This window comes from Pleurodeles waltl, chromosome 11, assembly GCF_031143425.1.
Source record: "Pleurodeles waltl isolate 20211129_DDA chromosome 11, aPleWal1.hap1.20221129, whole genome shotgun sequence".
NCBI lineage: Eukaryota > Metazoa > Chordata > Amphibia > Caudata > Salamandridae > Pleurodeles > Pleurodeles waltl.
In genome coordinates this window covers 389,269,038-389,287,551 of record NC_090450.1, presented here as the reverse complement: position 1 = coordinate 389,287,551, position 18,514 = coordinate 389,269,038, and the positions used below count along the sequence as shown (strand labels likewise).

Here is an 18,514-nt window from a genome sequence, read left to right as displayed (position 1 = left end):
TCTGTGCCCCAGCCTTGCCCATAAATCTGAATGCGCAATGTTTATTATCAGGCTCTGCTATCTGCAGCCTTATGATACGTAAACACAGCCTTCCCTTAACTTTATTGAAAAATGTGACCCTGTGCTTATCTAAAAATAAACTCAAGCCTGCAAGCTACTCTGAAGGTGTCCGGGAGCTACTGGTAGCTCACTATCGACAGGTTGGAGACAACTGGTCTGTGCTTACATACATTTATAGTCAACATATGGTTTAACTTTATTAACATGTGTGGTACTTTTACATTAATTAATAGATTGCAACTAGTACAATCCCTAAGAATGAAAAATTTCCTAGCCATCGTAACGGAAAGTTTCAATTCTATTAAGGACTCGGAGGCGAGGATTATGCCTTGCTTTCTCCACTTTATTTAATGAGTAGCCAAGTAATTAACACAAACTACAAGTCCCATGAACAGTTGGGAAAAATGAGTACAGTGATAACCAATAAACAGTAAGAATTTTGTCCAATTAAAAGAAGGCAGTCCATAACGTAGTCCCTTGTTTGTGTTGAGTCTTCCTCTTTCGAAGCGCGAGGCAGTCAAGAACGATTACGAAGCCTCTTGTTTTGTGGAATCAGATCCTATGAAAAATAAAACAGAGTAAGGAAAAAACTCTCATTCAGAAAAACTAATCACATTGTTGTTTAAGTTAAAACAATACATTTTTATTATTATTATTTTTTTTTTTTTTATTTATTTTTTTTTAAATGCAATATGAGAATGAGAAAAAACATGAAATATATAAGATAGGATGTACTTACTAAATACGGGGTGGGTTCACCTAATCTTTGTAGTATTATAAAGGTGATCAGGGTGGGATAATCCTCGCCTCCGAGTCCTTAATAGAATTGAAACTTTCCGTTACGATAGCTAGGAAATTTTTCATTCTATGTCAGGACCGGAGGCGAGGATTATGCTAGTTTAAAGCTCGTTGACAACCAATTGTGCTATGTTCAGAACTGGTTTGAAGTAAAACCTTTTAAAGGTAGAATCTGATGACCAGTCTGCTGCATTAATGATGTCTTCCAGACGAGCACCTAAGTGGAATGCTTTAGAGGCCATAGCCCCACGAGCAGAATGTGCACCGAAAAGGGAAAGATCAATGCCCGCTTCATGCATGACCCAACGAACCCAGCGAGCAATAGTAGGAGAAGAAACAGCTCTATGAGGTTTACGTAATGAGATAAGGAGCTGATCTTCACCAGGAGGACGGAGTTCGGAGGACATGTCCTCGTATGCTTTAAGGCATTGAACCACACATAGTTTTGGGACGTCAGGAAAAGCCGGATAGGATATAACTCTGGTATTAGTTTTTGTGCGTCTTCCTATTGTAAACGAAACCCCTGAAGGAGAAAAGGATCTATGAGAAACGTCGAGAGCACGAACATCGGAGACCCTTCTGCAAGAAACGAGACCAAGTAACATGGCTAGCTTAGCCGACAGCTCCTTTCTGGAAAGATAGTGATTATGTTGCCAAGATAGGAAGAGATTCAGAACTTGATTAACGTCCCAGAGGAAAGAATAACGGGGCTCCGGAGGCAAAGAAAGTCTTATACCCCGAAGAAGACGACACACCAGTTTATGTTCACTGACAGGGAGACCATCAACTAGTACGTGTCCAGCTGAAATTGCGGATCGATAAGTATTAATAGAAAGATAAGCTAGACCTTTGGAAACAAGGTCAGCAAGGAAGTTCAGGATATGAACTATATTTGTCTCCACAGGATTAAAATCCCTTCGCAAACACCAACGGGACCATCTTCCCCACGCAGATCTGTAGCGTTTACAAGTGCTGGGAGCCCATGCTTTGGATAATAATTCCTCAGCCTGTTGCGAAAGTCCCGACACCGACCAGCGTCCCCGGAAATCCGCCACGCCATCAAGGTTAGAGAACCTTCGAGGACCATTTGATGAGGGGCACCATTCGGACTGAGAAGAAGCGAGGGAAACAGGGGGAGTCGGATTGGAAAATCCCAGGAAAGTTCCAGAAGAACCGTAAACTACACTTGAGACCTCCAGATTGGAGTTATGAGCGCAATGGATGCCGATTGACGACGTACCTGTGCGGATGTTCGAGTAATCATCGCAAAGGGAGGGAAAGCATAAGCTTTCTCCTGACTCCAATCTTGTAGAAATGCATCCGTAGCTGTCGCTGAAGGATCTGGCCTCCAGCTGAAAAATCTGGGAATTTGATGATCCAACCTCGAAGCAAAGAGGTCGATCGAGAACGGTCCCCAAAGATGGGACAGAGAGGAAAAAACTTCTGGATGGAGTTTCCATAGACTGGAATCCTTGAGATGTCGAGAATGAAAGTCCGCAATCTGATTCTGGCTTCCCGGAAGATACTGTGCTGTCACAGAAACCTGATGGTCGAGGCAATACTGCCGAAAACTGGACGCTAGATTGGAAAGCGTTTCGGAACGAGAACCACCTAGATGATTGATATACTGGACCGCCGAAATATTGTCCATCTTCAAGAGGACGTTCGACTTGATAGAATCCTTGGTCCAACATTTCACTGCAAATGAACCGGCTAGCAATTCGAGATAGTTTATATGTAAGTTCTGTTCCTGTAGTGACCACGTCCCTCCGGTAGAAAAATTGCCACATCGAGCACCCCAGCCTACTCTGCTGGCGTCCGACTCTATAACCAAATCTGGAGCCGAGCTGAAAATAGCTCTGCCGTTCCAGGCTTCCATATGTGAAAGCCACCAGCGAATTTCTTCTACCGCTTCTTGCGACAGAATCACTTTTTGGGAATACGAAAGGCGTTTGCGCAGGTGAGCTGCCTTGAGCCGTTGAAGAGCGCGGTAATGCAGTGGACCCGGGAAAATTGCCTGAATAGAAGAGGAGAGGAGTCCTATGAGACGGGCAATCTGGCGTAGAGAGACTTTGTGTTTGACCAAGGTACGGCGAAGTTCGTGACGTATTTTTGTCATCTTGCAGGAGGGAAGACTTAAAGTGCGGATACCGAATCGATAGTGAAACCTAGAAAAAACAGTTTTTGAGAAGGGATTAGAAGAGACTTGGTCTTGTTTATGATGAACCCTAGGTTTTGCAGTAAGTTGACGGTTGTCTGTAAATGCGTTGTAAGTTGTTTGGGACACTGGGCGAGAAGTAAAATATCGTCGAGGTAAACAATTAACCGAATTCCATGAGCCCTGAGGTGTTCCACCACCGGTTTGAGGACTTTGGTGAAACACCACGGGGCTGAGGAAAGACCGAATGGAAGGGTAGTGAACTTGAAGGTTTGATCTCCCCAGAAAAACTGAAGAAAACGTCTGTGGGGTGAGTAGACCGGAATAGTAAGGTAGGCGTCTTTTAAATCGAGACGAGCCATCCAATCTAGGGGGCGTAAAACGTCTCGAAGAAGGTGGATTCCTTCCATTTTGAAGTGGCGATATACCAGCCACTCGTTGAACTCTTTTAGATTGATGACTGGTCGGCGACCGCCATCCGTCTTGTCCACTAAAAAGATGTTGCTTATGAAACCCCTCGGATGTAGGGTTGTTGGGCAAATGGCTTGTTTTCGTAGTAAATCTGAAATTACGGTGTCTACTAAAAGGGAGTCCTGCGAAGAGAACACCAGGGGTTTTGGAAGTGAAACTTGTGTGGGAGTTCCTACAAATTCTATATGGAAACCTTGAATTGTTTGTAGGACCCATGCATCTTGTGTAATTTGATTCCATTTGTGGATAAAATTCGCCAAACGACCCCCTACTTTTAGAAGGGAAGAAGGGAGAACACTTACCGTAAGAGGTTGTTGCTGAAGCTCCTCTGCCACCATGATGTCTGAAACGCCTGGCTCTTGTCGGGTAGAAGTTGGCAAATCGATTGTGATCTTGGAACTGATTCTGCCTGGAGCCTTGCCCCCTGAAAGAGTTGGTTGATTGTGGGCGGCCAGACGAGCGGCCCCTTCCTCGACCGGCCCCATGGAAAATCCGAGTGGGAAAAACCTTTTTCATTGAAGAATGTGCCTTGTCCAGGGACGTGAAAGTATTAACAAACTTTCCTAACTCCTTTATGAAAGGTTCACCAAACAAACCTCCTTGCACTATCGGACCTGCTTCAGAATCAGCCAGATCCCCTAGTTTGGGATCCACTTTAATTAATAAAGAACGTCTGCGTTCGGTGGAAAGAGCGCAGTTAGCATTTCCCAAAAAAATAATAGCGCGTTGCGCCCAACCTGAGAGAATCTCAGGAGAAATTATAGCATCAGAGGACTTAGCATCTTCTGCCATGTCTAAAATCTTTGTCAAGGGTCCCAAGACATCCAGAAGTTTGTCTTGACATGCTCTCCAGGATCTATCAATTCCTTTCTTGGGGTCTTTTATAAATTTCTGCAGAAAAGTAGACATTTTGGGATCTAAATCTGGAGTGATGGCTACCTTGTCCGCCAAAGATGGTCGTGGACACTCTGCTCGAAGGCAATTTCGAGAATCCTTTTCCAGCGGCTTTCTTATACGTGACGCAACATAAGCTGCCACCTTGTCAGATGGCGCCCATTCAGACGATCTAGGATGGGTAATATCATCGGGATCCAACATGTCTGAGATTTGAGGAGCAGATTGCGATCCAGAAGGAAGCCAAGATCTGGATGGACTGGTGTCCGGTTCTTGATCCCCGACGAATCACTGTGAGGGAGAGTTGGTGACCTAGGTCTTGAGGAGACTAGAGGAAAAGAAGAATCCGAGAGAGTACTGAGAGAATTTCTAACTCTATCGAAGAGGTCCACATCAAACCCTGATTCACGAGGACGCTTAGCTGGAGGCACATCTGCAAAGGTATCATTAGATGGAGGAGGGGCTGAAGGAATAACAGGAGGGGATGAGAATTTTGCGCATTCGCGCGCTATCTGTTGCGATAGTCTGCCCTCAAGGGGACCAATTGCTTCCGAGACGGCCCTATAAATGGACGCGTCCACAGCATCAAAGAATTCCTCTTCCTCTTTAGGATCCATATCCATTTTAGAAAAAATATATGGGAACAATAAAGAATAATAATATTAAACAATAAAATAGTTTCAGAAGTTCTTTCCTTCTTCTTTTTTTTAATTTTTTTTTAATTAGTATATATTTATATATATACCAATATCTGTATACAACTGGGCGTCAGTTGATAAAGGAAGAGTGTCTGAGCACTCAAGTTCAAAAGGCTAAAGCCCGGGACAACTACACCCCAGTGCACCAAAAAAATGATTAAAAAGGGGTTGATAGCAACCTTCGTTGCTTGCCTGGGAGAATGTCCCAAAAAGGCTGTTTAATAAGAATAACCCAAAGGGTTAAGCATGAAGAAAAATATATATATAATGAAATACTGACCCCTGTAAAAGGAGCGTCAAAGCCTTTCTTTTTCCGTTTGTTTTGTTTGTAATTACTGACCCAGCAGGGCGTCGCTCTCCAGGCAGAAGAATATATAATTGGGCTGAAAAAAAACGAACGAGCGCGTTGAGGGAAAACACCTCACTGCGCTCTGAGGAGAGAAATACGCGCGTCTGGTTGAGCGCGTCTCTCTGTTCGTTGCCACGGTAACCTTCCCGGCAAGCGCCCTCTGACGGTTGCCGGGAAGGAATGTGCACCATAACCAAAGACGCTCGCGAAGGGGCGAAAAACGCTCCCGCGAGGTACCGAATACTAAACAATACAATATTAGTATTAAGAATAATTACATAACATACAAAATACAACAAAATGTAAGAAATACAGAGAGCAGGAAAAAAACGACTTATCTCGGCTGCGAGCAGCGAAGAAAGAGGAAGACTCAACACAAACAAGGGACTACGTTATGGACTGCCTTCTTTTAATTGGACAAAATTCTTACTGTTTACTGGTTATCACTGTACTCATTTTTCCCAACTGTTCATGGGACTTGTAGTTTGTGTTAATTACTTGGCTGCTCATTAAATAAAGTGGAGAAAGCAAGGCATAATCCTCGTCTCCGGTCCTGACATAGAATTCATGTATATGTGTTTTAGGCTGATTAATGGATTTCTGTACTCATGTTCATTGTATGTTCATGTTCAATATTGATTGTTTGCTTTTTGTTGATTTATAATACGGTAACGCATATTCAATTTAATTCTTGAGTTAACTCAGCTTGGCATTAGGCCTTAGCTGAAAATGTTTGTTTTAATGCTTCCAGTATACCGTTTTCTCTCCTCTGCGGGTGCTGTATTGAGTTTCTCATTAGCTAGAAAAAGGCTTATTGTTGTGCATTAAACTGCTGATAGTGAGGCCTGAGAGAGAAAAATTGGAAAGATTTTGAAGAATTGACGGTGAGAGAAGGCCTTCCGTCCATGGTGTACCAGGAGGATGCAACATCCGAAGTTAACATCTACATACCTGATTGCATGGAGATGGGAACTTAGGGAGTATGTTGACTCCCTTCAAATGTAGCACAGGGATTGACTCTCAGTGGTGGGAATGAGATACGGATGTTCTGGCAACTGTTAGCTGTTCATTTAAGTGGTATTTCGCAGTTAGTGCGGCAGGCTCCATCCAACTTCGAGAGGGAACAGAACTCTGATGGGCTTCTCTGAGTGTGAAGCTTCATGCTGAGCACTCTTCCAATTTCTCAGAATTTCTATTGAAGTTCAACCATATGCTGACACCTTCTATGCCCCTCTGTAGAAATTCCCCACAGAAATCTCCATTAGATTTTGTCTTAGCATATGCTTAGATTATAAAGATAAATTGCCTTTATGTTGCTCACAAACACGTCAGCCTTTTTCCTTTACGTTGAGGCTGTTACTATTTTGTATCTCATTTTATTATGATAACTTGCTGGCACATTTTGGTCTCCGACTGTATTGTTTTTCTCTTAAAATGTATTCCTGCTTTGCACATATACTGGTTGGAATAATGTTCTAAAATAAACACTTATAGCTGAATTAATTGATTCTGGGTCTTCATTGTGGAGCCAACTTGGCTTCACAGAAATGGCAATGCAATTCCAATCTTAGCTGCCATGCAATGCTTCAAGTCGACTGTCAAAGGTCCATTTAACCAATGTAGTGATATATTTGATAATTTAACTAAGGACTGAGGATCAAATATCCATGCTCGATCAAGCCTAATCTTTATTTTTAGATTGTCAGATGCGTCCATTAAATCTGTAGTGCTGCATAACTGGACCCGTTTTCTTCTTTTTATCTATACTAAATGTAATACTTGGAGTGGTGTATTATTCAGCAAGGACAACATCAAATAACATTACTTTTGGCAATAGTTTGAGAGCCCTTGCTCCCTATGGGGAGATCTGCTGAAGAGAAATTTATTTTAAGAATCTGTAACACCTACCTTTCTTGGTCACGTAATGCCTATGGAAACGTTCTAGCAGTTGGGTTTCCCCATCCTTCTTTATTTCCACTACCATTGTACCATACAGTTCTGCTCCCTCATCAAACTAGCTCAAATGAAGAACCTTGGCATTTGTTCAGGCAGAGAGCAATCCAAGAGCTGCACTGTGGGAGCAGCAAAGGTTAGTTCTGCTCCAGGTTGCTGCTCTAGTCTTGTGTGTTCGGTTATTTGTTACACTTCCACCACTCCACAAGTATGTATGTGTTGTATGTATATTTTTTACATATGTATGTATGTGGTATTGGGCAAACCTAATCAGAAGACAGCAGAGCACTGTGCAGGGTCACAATATGTAGTCAAGACTGACTCAGCCTGGGGTGCAACCTTCCTCTGTCCTTCAGCGTTAGTGGCACGCACAGCAGAATTCCTTTCTATGCTGTAGAATCTCTTAAACTCCATCATCCACAGAGCGTCATCAAGTGCAAACCTTCCCTCTAACAGCCTGAGTAAGATTCAGGCTGACCCAGATTACTACTGGGAACACTCATGGGGCTTCTTGTACATGAGTGCTATTTGACACTGCTCTAGATCATGGCCCAAATTTAAGAAAAGTGGCTCTGTATTCTGTGCAGTGCCACTTTTCTTGAGCCCCTTAGCACCCCCCTAACGCCACCATGTGTCTGCCGTATTTAACATCGACACATTCTGGCTCAGGTTAGGGACAATAGAGTCAAAAAATGTTATGCTATTGTAGTATATTGTAGGATTAGCGCCAAAAATGTTGGCGCTAATCCTGAAAGGTACATAGGGGCCTATTAAGAATAATGGTGTGCCCCATTTTAACACCTGCTCTATGCAGGCATTAAAAATAGCCGCTACAAAAGGGCGCAGTAGAATCTCAGATTCCACTGCCCCATTTTTGTGGTCTCCCTTGCATGCATTATGCAGGCAGGCATAAAGTGGCACAAAGGGTTACAAAGTGGCGCAATGCATGCACTGTGCCACTTTCTAGATCTGGTGCAGCGAATCTGGCCTTGTTGAGCCACATTAGCATCATAAGAAATGAAGCTAATGTAGCACACGTAGACGCTAGGCCCTCTTAAATTTGGGCCTATATTTCTTGACAGATTTAGGCAAAGGCGTCATGTTTTAACTAAGAAAGCGTTCACCATAAAATAAATTAATTCATTAAAATACATTTCCATACCAAAACCAATAATTAACACTTGAACAGAGTGATTACCGTATTTTTTTTTTTTTATTCAGTTTCTGTTATTTGGGCATAAATAAAGACATTACAAATGACGAATCAGTGCTCTCAGGATGGCTGCTGAAATGGGCTACAGTGGAGTATTGTACACAATATTGAGTTAGGCACATTTTTTCTACGTTAAACATTACTCTTTCCCTTCCCTCTCAACATGCCCCACCAAATGAAAACTCAGCGGGAAGCAGTGAAAGAAGGTGTTGAGATCACACCGCTCCTTCCCCAGTAACTTCTAGTGGGGACAAGAAGAGCGATCAGGCATGATCAGGCATGCATGACATGCTATCTTGGGCGAGCCCCAGCAACATGGTCAGATTCTGTCGTTTTCTCATGCTGTCTGTTCGATTGGCACCATCACATTTGCTTCATGGGTAGCGAACAGGCGAGGTGGTACACATGCAGGCCGTGTTTGTGAATGCCAGTAGTGGGAAGAAAGGGCGGAGTACTGAGACAAGGTAAAATGAGCCTGAAGGTTACCGTATCATGTCCTCATTGGACAACACAGCTGGTTTTCTAAAAGTGCATTAAATGAGTACGTCTCAGAGTTTTGCGCATGCTTACAGCATGCCTTCTGTCCTAGTCGTGCACCTACATGCCTACCCTTAAAGGAGAGACAAATGGTGCTCCATAACGTGACCGGGAGAAGCAAATATGAAAGGCAACATTGTTCACTAATCATGTTAACTGTGCGAGGGACAAGCAAATCCTTGAAATGGTCTGCAGTGATTTCAGTCTCTGTAGTTTTCCAGGAATGGCTCACGGTGATGCGTTCCAAACTCCCCAAACTGGCTGGCCAGTAAACATAAATAGGACGCTCTATATACCCAGTAGTCTTTCCCCGGCAGAAAGCCGTCTGGACAATCCGGTGGAAGTCTTGCTCGTAGCCTGAATAAAGTGCATTCTCTCTGTACAGGGTCCATGTGCAGTGTGCTCACTTCCGGAAGGGGGTCAGCCGGCTGATGTTCTGCCAGAAGTTAGAGGGCTTGCGCTTGGGTTCGGCTAGCATGATCACCTGTTGCTGGGGAAGGTTGGCAGGAAGAGTAGGGTGCTTCTGGCGCATCAGGAAGTCGTAGTATGGCCTGTTGACAGCTGTCAAAGTAATAACAAAATTATAATCTCATTTTTCATTTTCTTTTTTTCTGATACACTCGTTTTTCTTGATTTAGCATCTTAACCCCTCACGGCCCCCAGGGCATCCACATTCACTCCAAGTCACAGGTGCAACCAAGTAATAAGATAGATGCCTACGACGCACATTTGGAAGCTCCAGGGGAATTTAAGATTTTTTCTCTATATAGACTCCATTTTGCTTCTCCTTTCAGGTTGTCTAGAAAGCTCCAATTATGCAAATTATATGCTTGAGACTTGATTAGCATAATTAATAAACCCACAAAAAATGCATCATATGCCCTCTGAACTTGCAGACATCTTCTGAAATCTTGAACTTGTATTACAAGACCACTGAACCCCCAACAATCATTCAGTGATGTCACACATTTACAATGTCTCCAGAGCTGACAACTAATAACCTCAGATTTTTTACATTACCATGACAACAGCGGGGAGGGGTGTTATAGGAATCTCGGAGTGACCAGCATTAGTTCCAGAAACTAGTACAACCAGCATTTTCTTCCAATAGTGCACGTCAGTGACATCTGCACTGATTTACCATTTCCTCGTGGTAGGCATTTTTCTCCTGTGATTTCTGTCCTACTCCACCTAGCAACCTTGACCTAAGCCCCACCTTCTTGGTTCTGGGACAGATTATCAATTTTGCCCAAATGACAAGGAAAGTGATTTGGGATCGTACATGATATGAAACACCATATGTGGCGAGGGTTGGACTTGGACAGAATATAGGCCTGGGCACCAAATAAGAAGTGCTCCCTCATTACTAAATGAGATAGCTAAGAAGATGGGGGCCACATTTGCAAATCATGGCAGTTTTAAACTTGTAAAGACCAGTTGTATAGCTTTTTTTGCAACTGATAGGAAATTGTATTCATTAGTGCTTACTGAAGGCAATGCTTGTGGTAATATCATAGAAATAAACAGTAAAGCATGTTAGAAATTACCCTTTTTGCAGGGTCACCGCCAAACATTTTGTCTTCCTACTCCCTTTTTGCTGAATTCGTTTTTGTTGGCTTTAGTACTCTGGGCACTGCTGACTAGTGCTAAAGTACACATGTTTTTTCACTAAAACATGTTAACATTGGCTTAGTCACAATTGGCATATTTAGGGGCATATTTATACTCCGTTTGCGCCGAAATTGCGTTGTTTTTTTTTACGCAATTTAGACGCAAAACTAACTCCATATTTATACTTTGGCGTTAGACGCGTCTAGCGCCAAAGTTCATGGAGTTAGCGTCATTTTTTTGCGTGAACACCTTCCTTGCGTTAATGATATGCAAGGTAGGCGTTCCCGTCTTAAAAAATGACTGCGATGCATATGCGTCGTATTTATACTCCCGGGCAAAAATGACGCCCGGGAGTGGGCGGGTCTAAAAAACCTGCATTTGCGCCGGATTTTAGCGCCTGGGTCAGGGCTGGCGTTAAGGGACCTGTGGGCTCAGAATGAGCCCAGAGGTGCCCTCCCAAGCCCCCAGGGACACCCCCTGCCACCCTTGCCCACCCCAGGAGGACACCCAAGGATGGAGGGACCCACCCCAGGGACATTAAGGTAAGTCCAGGTAAGTATTTTTTTTTTTTTTTTTTTGTGGCATAGGGGGGCCTGATTTGTGCCCCCCTACATGCCACTATGCCCAATGACCATGCCCAGGGGACAGAGGTCCCCTGGGCATGGCCATTGGCAAGGGGGCATGACTCCTGTCTTTGCTAAGACAGGAGTCATTTCTATGGGGGATGGGCGTCGTAAAAAAATGGCGCAAATCGGGTTGTGGCGAATTTTTTGCCTCAGCCTGACTTGCACCATTTCTGGACGCCCATACGCCATTTTCCCCCTACGCCGGCGCTGCCTGGTGTACGTCGTTTTTTTTAACGCACACCAGACAGCGCCGGCGGCTAACGCCGGCTAACGTCATTCAATAAATACGGCGCCCGCATGGCGCTTCTGAATGGCGTTAGCCGGCGCTAATTTTTTTGGCGCAAAACTGCGTTGGCGCAGTTTTGCGTCAAAAAGTATAAATATGGGCCTTAGGGGCATATTTATACTCCGTTTGCGCCGAAATTGCGTCTTTTTTTTTACGCAATTTCGACGCAAAACTAACTCCATATTTATACTTTGGCGTTAGACGCGTCTAGCGCCAAAGTTCATGGAGTTAGTGTCATTTTTTTGCGTGAACACCTTCCTTGCGTTAATGATATGCAAGGTAGGCGTTCCCGTCTTAAAAAATGACTGCGATGCATATGCGTCGTATTTATACTCCCGGGCAAAAATGACGCCTGGGAGTGGGCGGGTCTAAAAACCCGCATTTGCGCCGGATTTTAGCGCCTGGGTCAGGGCAGGCGTTAAGGGACCTGTGGGCTCAGAATGAGCCCAGAGGTGCCCTCCCAAGCCCCCAGGGACACCCTCTGCCACCCTTGCCCACCCCAGGAGGACACCCAAGGATGGAGGGACCCACCCCAGGGACATTAAGGTAAGTCCGGGTAAGTATTTTTTTTTTTTTTTTTGTGTGGCATAGGGGGGCCTGATTTGTGCCCCCCTACATGCCACTATGCCCAATGACCATGCCCAGGGGACAGAGGTCCCCTGGGTATGGCCATTGGGCAAGGGGGCATGACTCCTGTCTTTGCTAAGACAGGAGTCATTTCTATGGGGGATGGGCGTCGTAAAAAAATGGCGCAAATCGGGTTGTGGCGAATTTTTTGCCTCAGCCTGACTTGCACCATTTCTGGACACCCATACGCCATTTTCCCCCTACGCCGGCGCTGCCTGGTGTACGTCGTTTTTTTTAACGCACACCAGACAGTGCCGGCGGCTAACGTCATTCAATAAATACGGCGCCCGCATGGCGCTTCAGAATGGCGTTAGCCGGCGCTAATTTTTTTGGCGCAAAACTGCGTTGGCGCAGTTTTGCGTCAAAAAGTATAAATATGGGCCTTAATTTACTTATAAATCCCCAGTAAAGTGCAATACATGTGCCCAAAGTCTGTATATTAGATGCTACTAGTGGGCCTGCAGCACTGATAGCAAAACCCACTAAAGTAGCCCTTTAAACATGCCACAGGTCTGCCACTGCAGCGCCTGTATGTGCAGTTTCACATGAGCAGTCGTGTTTAGTACACATGGAATTGTAATTATAAATTCAATGTTACCATTGAAGAGGATTTAGCATTGCAATTTTAAAAATGAATTATTCTGCCCTTAGCACTGTGTGCCTGCTGCCTGTTTCCAATAAACATCTGAGTGGGTGACAGCTGGGCCTTTTGCATTCCCTCTAGACAGCCACATACAATGGGAGATTAGGTGTGACTTGGTGGGCCTTAAGGGGGGGGGGCAGAGCTTATCACTGCCTCACTTACAACTGAATAGGCTTGTCCCGTCTACTTACAATAGGGCCTAACAACCATGCATTGCCACTCTAGCCAGCCAGGACCCAGGACAGTGGAGGCAGGGCATCTGTGCACTTCAAAGGCAAGCCTCTAGAAGTTTTTCCCACTTTCCAGAAACAGGGCATCAACCTATATATATTGGACCTCAGACACCACCACTCCAGTACACTTCTGTACCTGTGGATACTTTGCCAGGAAGAAGGATTGCTGTGCTGTTGAAAGGACTGACACTCTGCTGGACTGCTACTTTGCACGACTCCAGCTTTGCTGACCTGTGCCTACTACCCTCTTGCCTGGGAGTGAGAAGGACTGGAAATGCAGCTCCACAACCCAGGAACCAGAGTGACTCCAAGGGCCAGCTGACTGACCTCCTGTTTTATGAAGTCTTAGGAACACAAAATACTCCCAATCAACCTGCTCCTGGACTTTGCCATCCATGAATCTGCTGTACCAAGTGGTACCACCACAGTTCTAGATCCTTGGAAGTGGACCCAAGGTGCTCTTTCCTCTGTGGTCATCATCTGAACCACTATGAAGCATCGCAAAGCAAGGCCGTGCAGACTGCACACCAGGATCTAAGGTACTATATTCAGTGGGCCTAAGTGGTTCCCTGTATCTGGCCCAGACTCTATTGCAGTCGGCCTGAACCCTTGACTTTGTCCCGGTCCAGCACCACCAGATAACCAGAGTTGGTGCTTTGCTCTTTTATGCAATATTTATACCTAAATTTTAGGATTAGGACATATCTTAGGATCTACTAATTTGATTTTTGTTGTTATGGTATTGTCTTATTTATAAAAGTATTCCCTATTTTTCTAAACCTGTTTGGTGTCTTTTTGCCGTCCTTTTACTGTGTTATTGTATTAAGTATTGCACAAATACTTTAAACATTGTCTCTTAAGTTAAGCCTCACTGCTCTGTGCCAAGCTACCAGAGGGTGAGCACAGGTTAATTTAATTGTGTGTATCTGACTTACCCTGACTAGGACTGTGGTTCCTACTTGGACAGAGTGCATACTTCTGCCAACGAAAGACCTTGGGGCTTATTTACAAGCTCCCATATGCCACCGGAGAGTCACTTTTTTGACGCTCCTGTGGCGCACACTGCAGAGCCATATCTACAAGGCCACGCAAAGCCAACCTGGCCTTGAAGATATGGAGTGAGGCAATGCAGCGCAAGTTGCTGCATTGCCTCACACTGCAATAGGGAAGCGTGCCATGGACATTACAGTGGGTGTTCCCACATAAAACCCAAGGCGTTTGACACACTCACAAATTTCCAACATGCTGTAAACTTGGGAATGCGTCAAAAGCCTATGCCTCCCCAGAGGAGGTGTAAGGGAGGTGCAACAGGGAGAAATAACATTATTTCTCTTAATTTTTTTCTCTATCTATGCTGCATTCTGCAGCACACAGATTAAGAGGAAATCACCTCCATTTATTGTTTTTGTGCAGGAAGGTGACCATTCCTGCACAAAAGCAATCATACCTACAGCGCAGACAACCTTGCTCCATGGTACAAGGGTGCCTGCCTGCATTGGCACATGGGAGCCAATTGTGTACCATCGCTGAGGAAGATCCTATAGATATGGTTCATTCCTGCCCTTTTCTTTTGGCGCAGGGCAGCGCAGCAAGAAGCCTTGTGGCACTGCCTGGGCCAAAATATTGTACATGAGGCCCCCACTTTCTAACAAAACCCATCCCACCAGACTGAAAAAGTGTCCCACAATCTGTCAAAAACCAGCCAATACACTGATCTGTCAGATCATTCCTACGGGAACTACTTCATTACTCTATAGGCCAGTCTGACCCTGTCTATGACTCACAGTTTGAGGCTGCCCTTTGGTTGAGTCATGATGCCCCAGCCTATGTACAGTACAGTAGTAGTAGTGGTAGTAGTGGGAATAATAAAAGAGATTGGTATGGCCCGTTTGATCCATTATTAGTATCTAATATTGATTGAATAGGGCTATCCTGCTGTAAGAAATGGCAATGCATGAATGCTGAAGTCAAGCCCGAAATTGCAAGCACATGCCTCCAGTTCCTCTCTACTTTGCCTGTGACATGTTTTCCTTCACGATTTCCTAATTAATTAAATTCCTCTGACAACGAGTGGGGAGCGAATCTACAGCTGTGTTAAAAAATCCTTTTTCATTTAGTAGCTGCAGGCCTTCTTCTGTCAGCATTCTTCCAATGGTATGGTGCAACTATTTTTAAAACAGGTATTTCTAGGCCTTTAAGCTCTTCTATGGCATTATTTCTATTCCTACCTGGCATATGGTTGCCACTTGATAAATATTCTGTGTAGACTACCTAGTTATTGGTGCCACAGCCCTGGTCTTATTACAGCGCTTTTTTCAACATTAACTCTGACAAACACCATGGCCAGCCTGAGACTCGAGATACACAACCTTGTTAAATAATCTGACACTGCATCACCCTTTAAAATAAAACCCCATTTGCATGTTCCTTTGCAAGACTTTGCATGTCTACAATGACTTGCTTCACCATTTATGTGTAGTTCTGCTTCTACCCTGCTACTACTAATTGTCGGTAATTTAAATAGAATGACCATGACTACTTTATTCTATATCTATCAACCTGTTTTGGCATATGATCTGGATTCAGATTGTCTATACACCTATCTCCTCTTGGGCACTTCTTTTTCAATCAAGTATATCAGGTGGGCTCTAAGGGGTACAAAGGATATATGTTTTGTTTTGCAGATAATCATCTGTTCACAAGTGTTATGTGATTCCCTATGCTGTTTGTCTAGAGTATGCTTCAGTGGGGACTGGGAATGCAAGTCCTCACACATTTGGTCTACAGTAGGTTACTGCGGGAGCTCAGTTCACTAGTGATGTAGCAGAAACTTTAGTACTGTCCCTTATGTCACAGAGATTATCTATCTGTGACAATCTATTATGTTAATCAAAGTACTAATAGTTTGACTGTAGAGTGATGCACTGAGAAGCCATTTTAATGTGCATTCGTTTAGAGACTTAGACATACGTGGTATTGAAGTTTAATGAAATGTTTGAAGGATTAAACTGATATTATGTGATAGCTTAGACTCTAAACTAATAGTCTTTATTGAAACGGTATTGAATTTCTAATGATTAATGCTTTAAATACATGTGTAAAAGTAGAGAAAAGCAGTTCTGTGTTATACTGACTGAAATGCATTAACAGAGCCATTTTGTTAAACGTTAATGTAACAAGAATGTTAATGGAGAAACACTGATGCAGAATTTATAGTATGCATGTTAACTTTGTTTTATTTGAATGTATTACTGAGCTGTTTTAATTTCTTTGCATGAGTCAAAGTGAGGTCTCTTAGGCCCTGTATTTTGGGATTGTGCAAAAAATGTCAAGTCATCTTGCTAAAGTGTACCTTTCTTTCCGACTTAATTCCCATGAAAATACTAGTTTGGTAATAGATGTCTCTTGTTTTACACATCAAGAGTAGTAGCATTTGACCTTGGATGTGGAACATTCTGGACTGCGGACTAGCAATTTAAACATTTGTTTCATTCTCAGGTGAAACTGCATGGATGGATACTGGTCTCATGACGGACTTGGGAAAATCTGAAAATGTTTCAAGTTGGAGTCGAATGATCGATTTCTATTGGATAATGCTACTTAAACATCAAATTAACTGTTGCCCTGATGAATAAAATTACCGTATGAACTTTAATAAGTCAATGCCCAGCAGGACCTTGGCCAAATTCTCTGCAGAGATCTAAAAGAACTGCCAAAGATGAGAAGCTGAACCCCTTATGCCCTGCAACCTGAATGCTTAACCCCCTGGAGAGGTATCTTCTTATCTGCCTTTTGCCCCTTTTAAATGCCTTCTTGAGATTAGAGATTTTCTTCCTAACCCTTACAGAAGAATCTTGACTGAGCTTCTGACATGCTCGCACTTTGCCTTTTTGACTACCTTTTACCCACCTTAGTTAGCAACTTTTTGTCCAAACTTATCTTTTTCCAAATACTTTTTGTTCTTTTTGTCTTTTGCCCGCATGTGTTTCACCCCACACATGTATTCCCCTGATTGGCTAAACTGTAGGGTTTCCCCGTGCCCAGCTAAGCTGAACTTTGATGATATGAACTGCCTTAATGCTTATTAAAACTGAGCGACGTTTATCCTCTGTACACCAAACCATCTTATTGCTGTTTTGTATCATTTCAGATGGGTGCCTAGTTCTCCTAATGTCAGCTCGCTTGCACTTATTTTGTTGCCTTGGTCAACCCTTAGTGATGTTGTATCTTTATAACTTTATCTTGCAAATTGTCTACATGACGCTGAGCTTAAGTTTGTAATAAATACCTTAACTTTATTCCTGACTGGAGGTTTCCTTGTATGGCCACATTGTTCATAGTGTGTAATTTAATTCGTTTGTATTGACATTTTGTTGTATGGTTCTACTACATCCTATGTCGGATCCAAAGATCCATTGACCTTGATGAGCACTGTTTCTTTAGAAGAATAAAAATGCTCCAGCACTAGTCTTCCTTTTATATCTCTATTTTGAGGAAGCCTTTATGAAAACTGGCTGTGCCAGTATTTTCTTTTCAGAGGTATGGTTCAAGTGTCGATGGGCAATGATCACTCATGTCTGTTACCAGGAGTGAACTCCCTTGGGTGCAAATCAGGTGAGTTTGTCTTTTGATCAAGGTCTACAGTGACTCCTGGACTGGTCATGCGGATATTTCTTCTATTACTGAGTCTAAGGTGTGATTGTAATGGTTTATAGCCTATCACATTGTTAAATCAAACTGTTAAGTATGTGCTTGTTTCAATTTCTTTATGCTCACCTTTAGGCTTCGCTGCAGTGGATGGTTTACAAACATTCATCATTGCCTGCTTCTTCTGCATCTCACTGATGGTAAATCCTGCAATCAGAAATTAAGCACATAAACAAGGACAACTATTTGCACATTGTGATTAAAGAAATCAAATCATAGCTCAACCTCTAAAACTCAAGCTACCCCCTTGGCTGCTGGAAAAGCTTTTGATACCCAGGGAAAATAATTCATGTGGTAACAGAGAAGTACAATAAACACTTGCAGTACACACCTGAGAATATATGGCACAGCCCAGCAACTCAGAAGACTTTCTGAGCACTGGTATCTCACACCCAAGACCACGACATACAGGATTATGGCAACTGCTTGAAGGATGCTAGAGAAGCATTACAAATCACAGGCCAGGGCAACAGTATTCAGACCCGCCATTCAGACAGGGAAGCATTCTAAACATTCACAGCGCCCCATTACTGCCACAGATTTCAGTCATTAAAAGGGCAGGCCAGAAACATCCACAACATACAGAGGGGCACATGGAGTCATAAAGTCCAGCCATGCTGAAGAGACAAGCAATTCAAACACTGACAGTA

General features: G+C 43.5%; 1 protein-coding gene across 9 annotated transcripts in view; it reads right to left on the bottom strand.

Annotated features, from left to right (window-relative positions):
• Positions 1-384: 384 nt before the first annotated feature.
• The window catches only part of ARHGEF4 (Rho guanine nucleotide exchange factor 4), a 1,288,638-nt gene continuing 1,270,508 nt past the window's right edge, over positions 385-18,514 (bottom strand). For 7 of the 9 annotated variants that reach the window (XM_069213712.1, XM_069213711.1, XM_069213710.1 and 4 more), the window contains 2 exons: positions 17,934-18,011; positions 8,576-9,692 (listed from right to left, as the gene is read on the bottom strand). In XM_069213712.1, coding sequence (XP_069069813.1) covers positions 9,535-9,692; positions 17,934-18,011 — 236 coding nt within the window. In that variant the 3' untranslated portion in view covers positions 8,576-9,534. Of the gene's footprint in view, positions 620-8,575; positions 9,693-17,933; positions 18,012-18,514 lie in introns of those variants that run through there. The other 2 variants (XM_069213714.1, XM_069213718.1) reach the window with 1 other exon arrangement.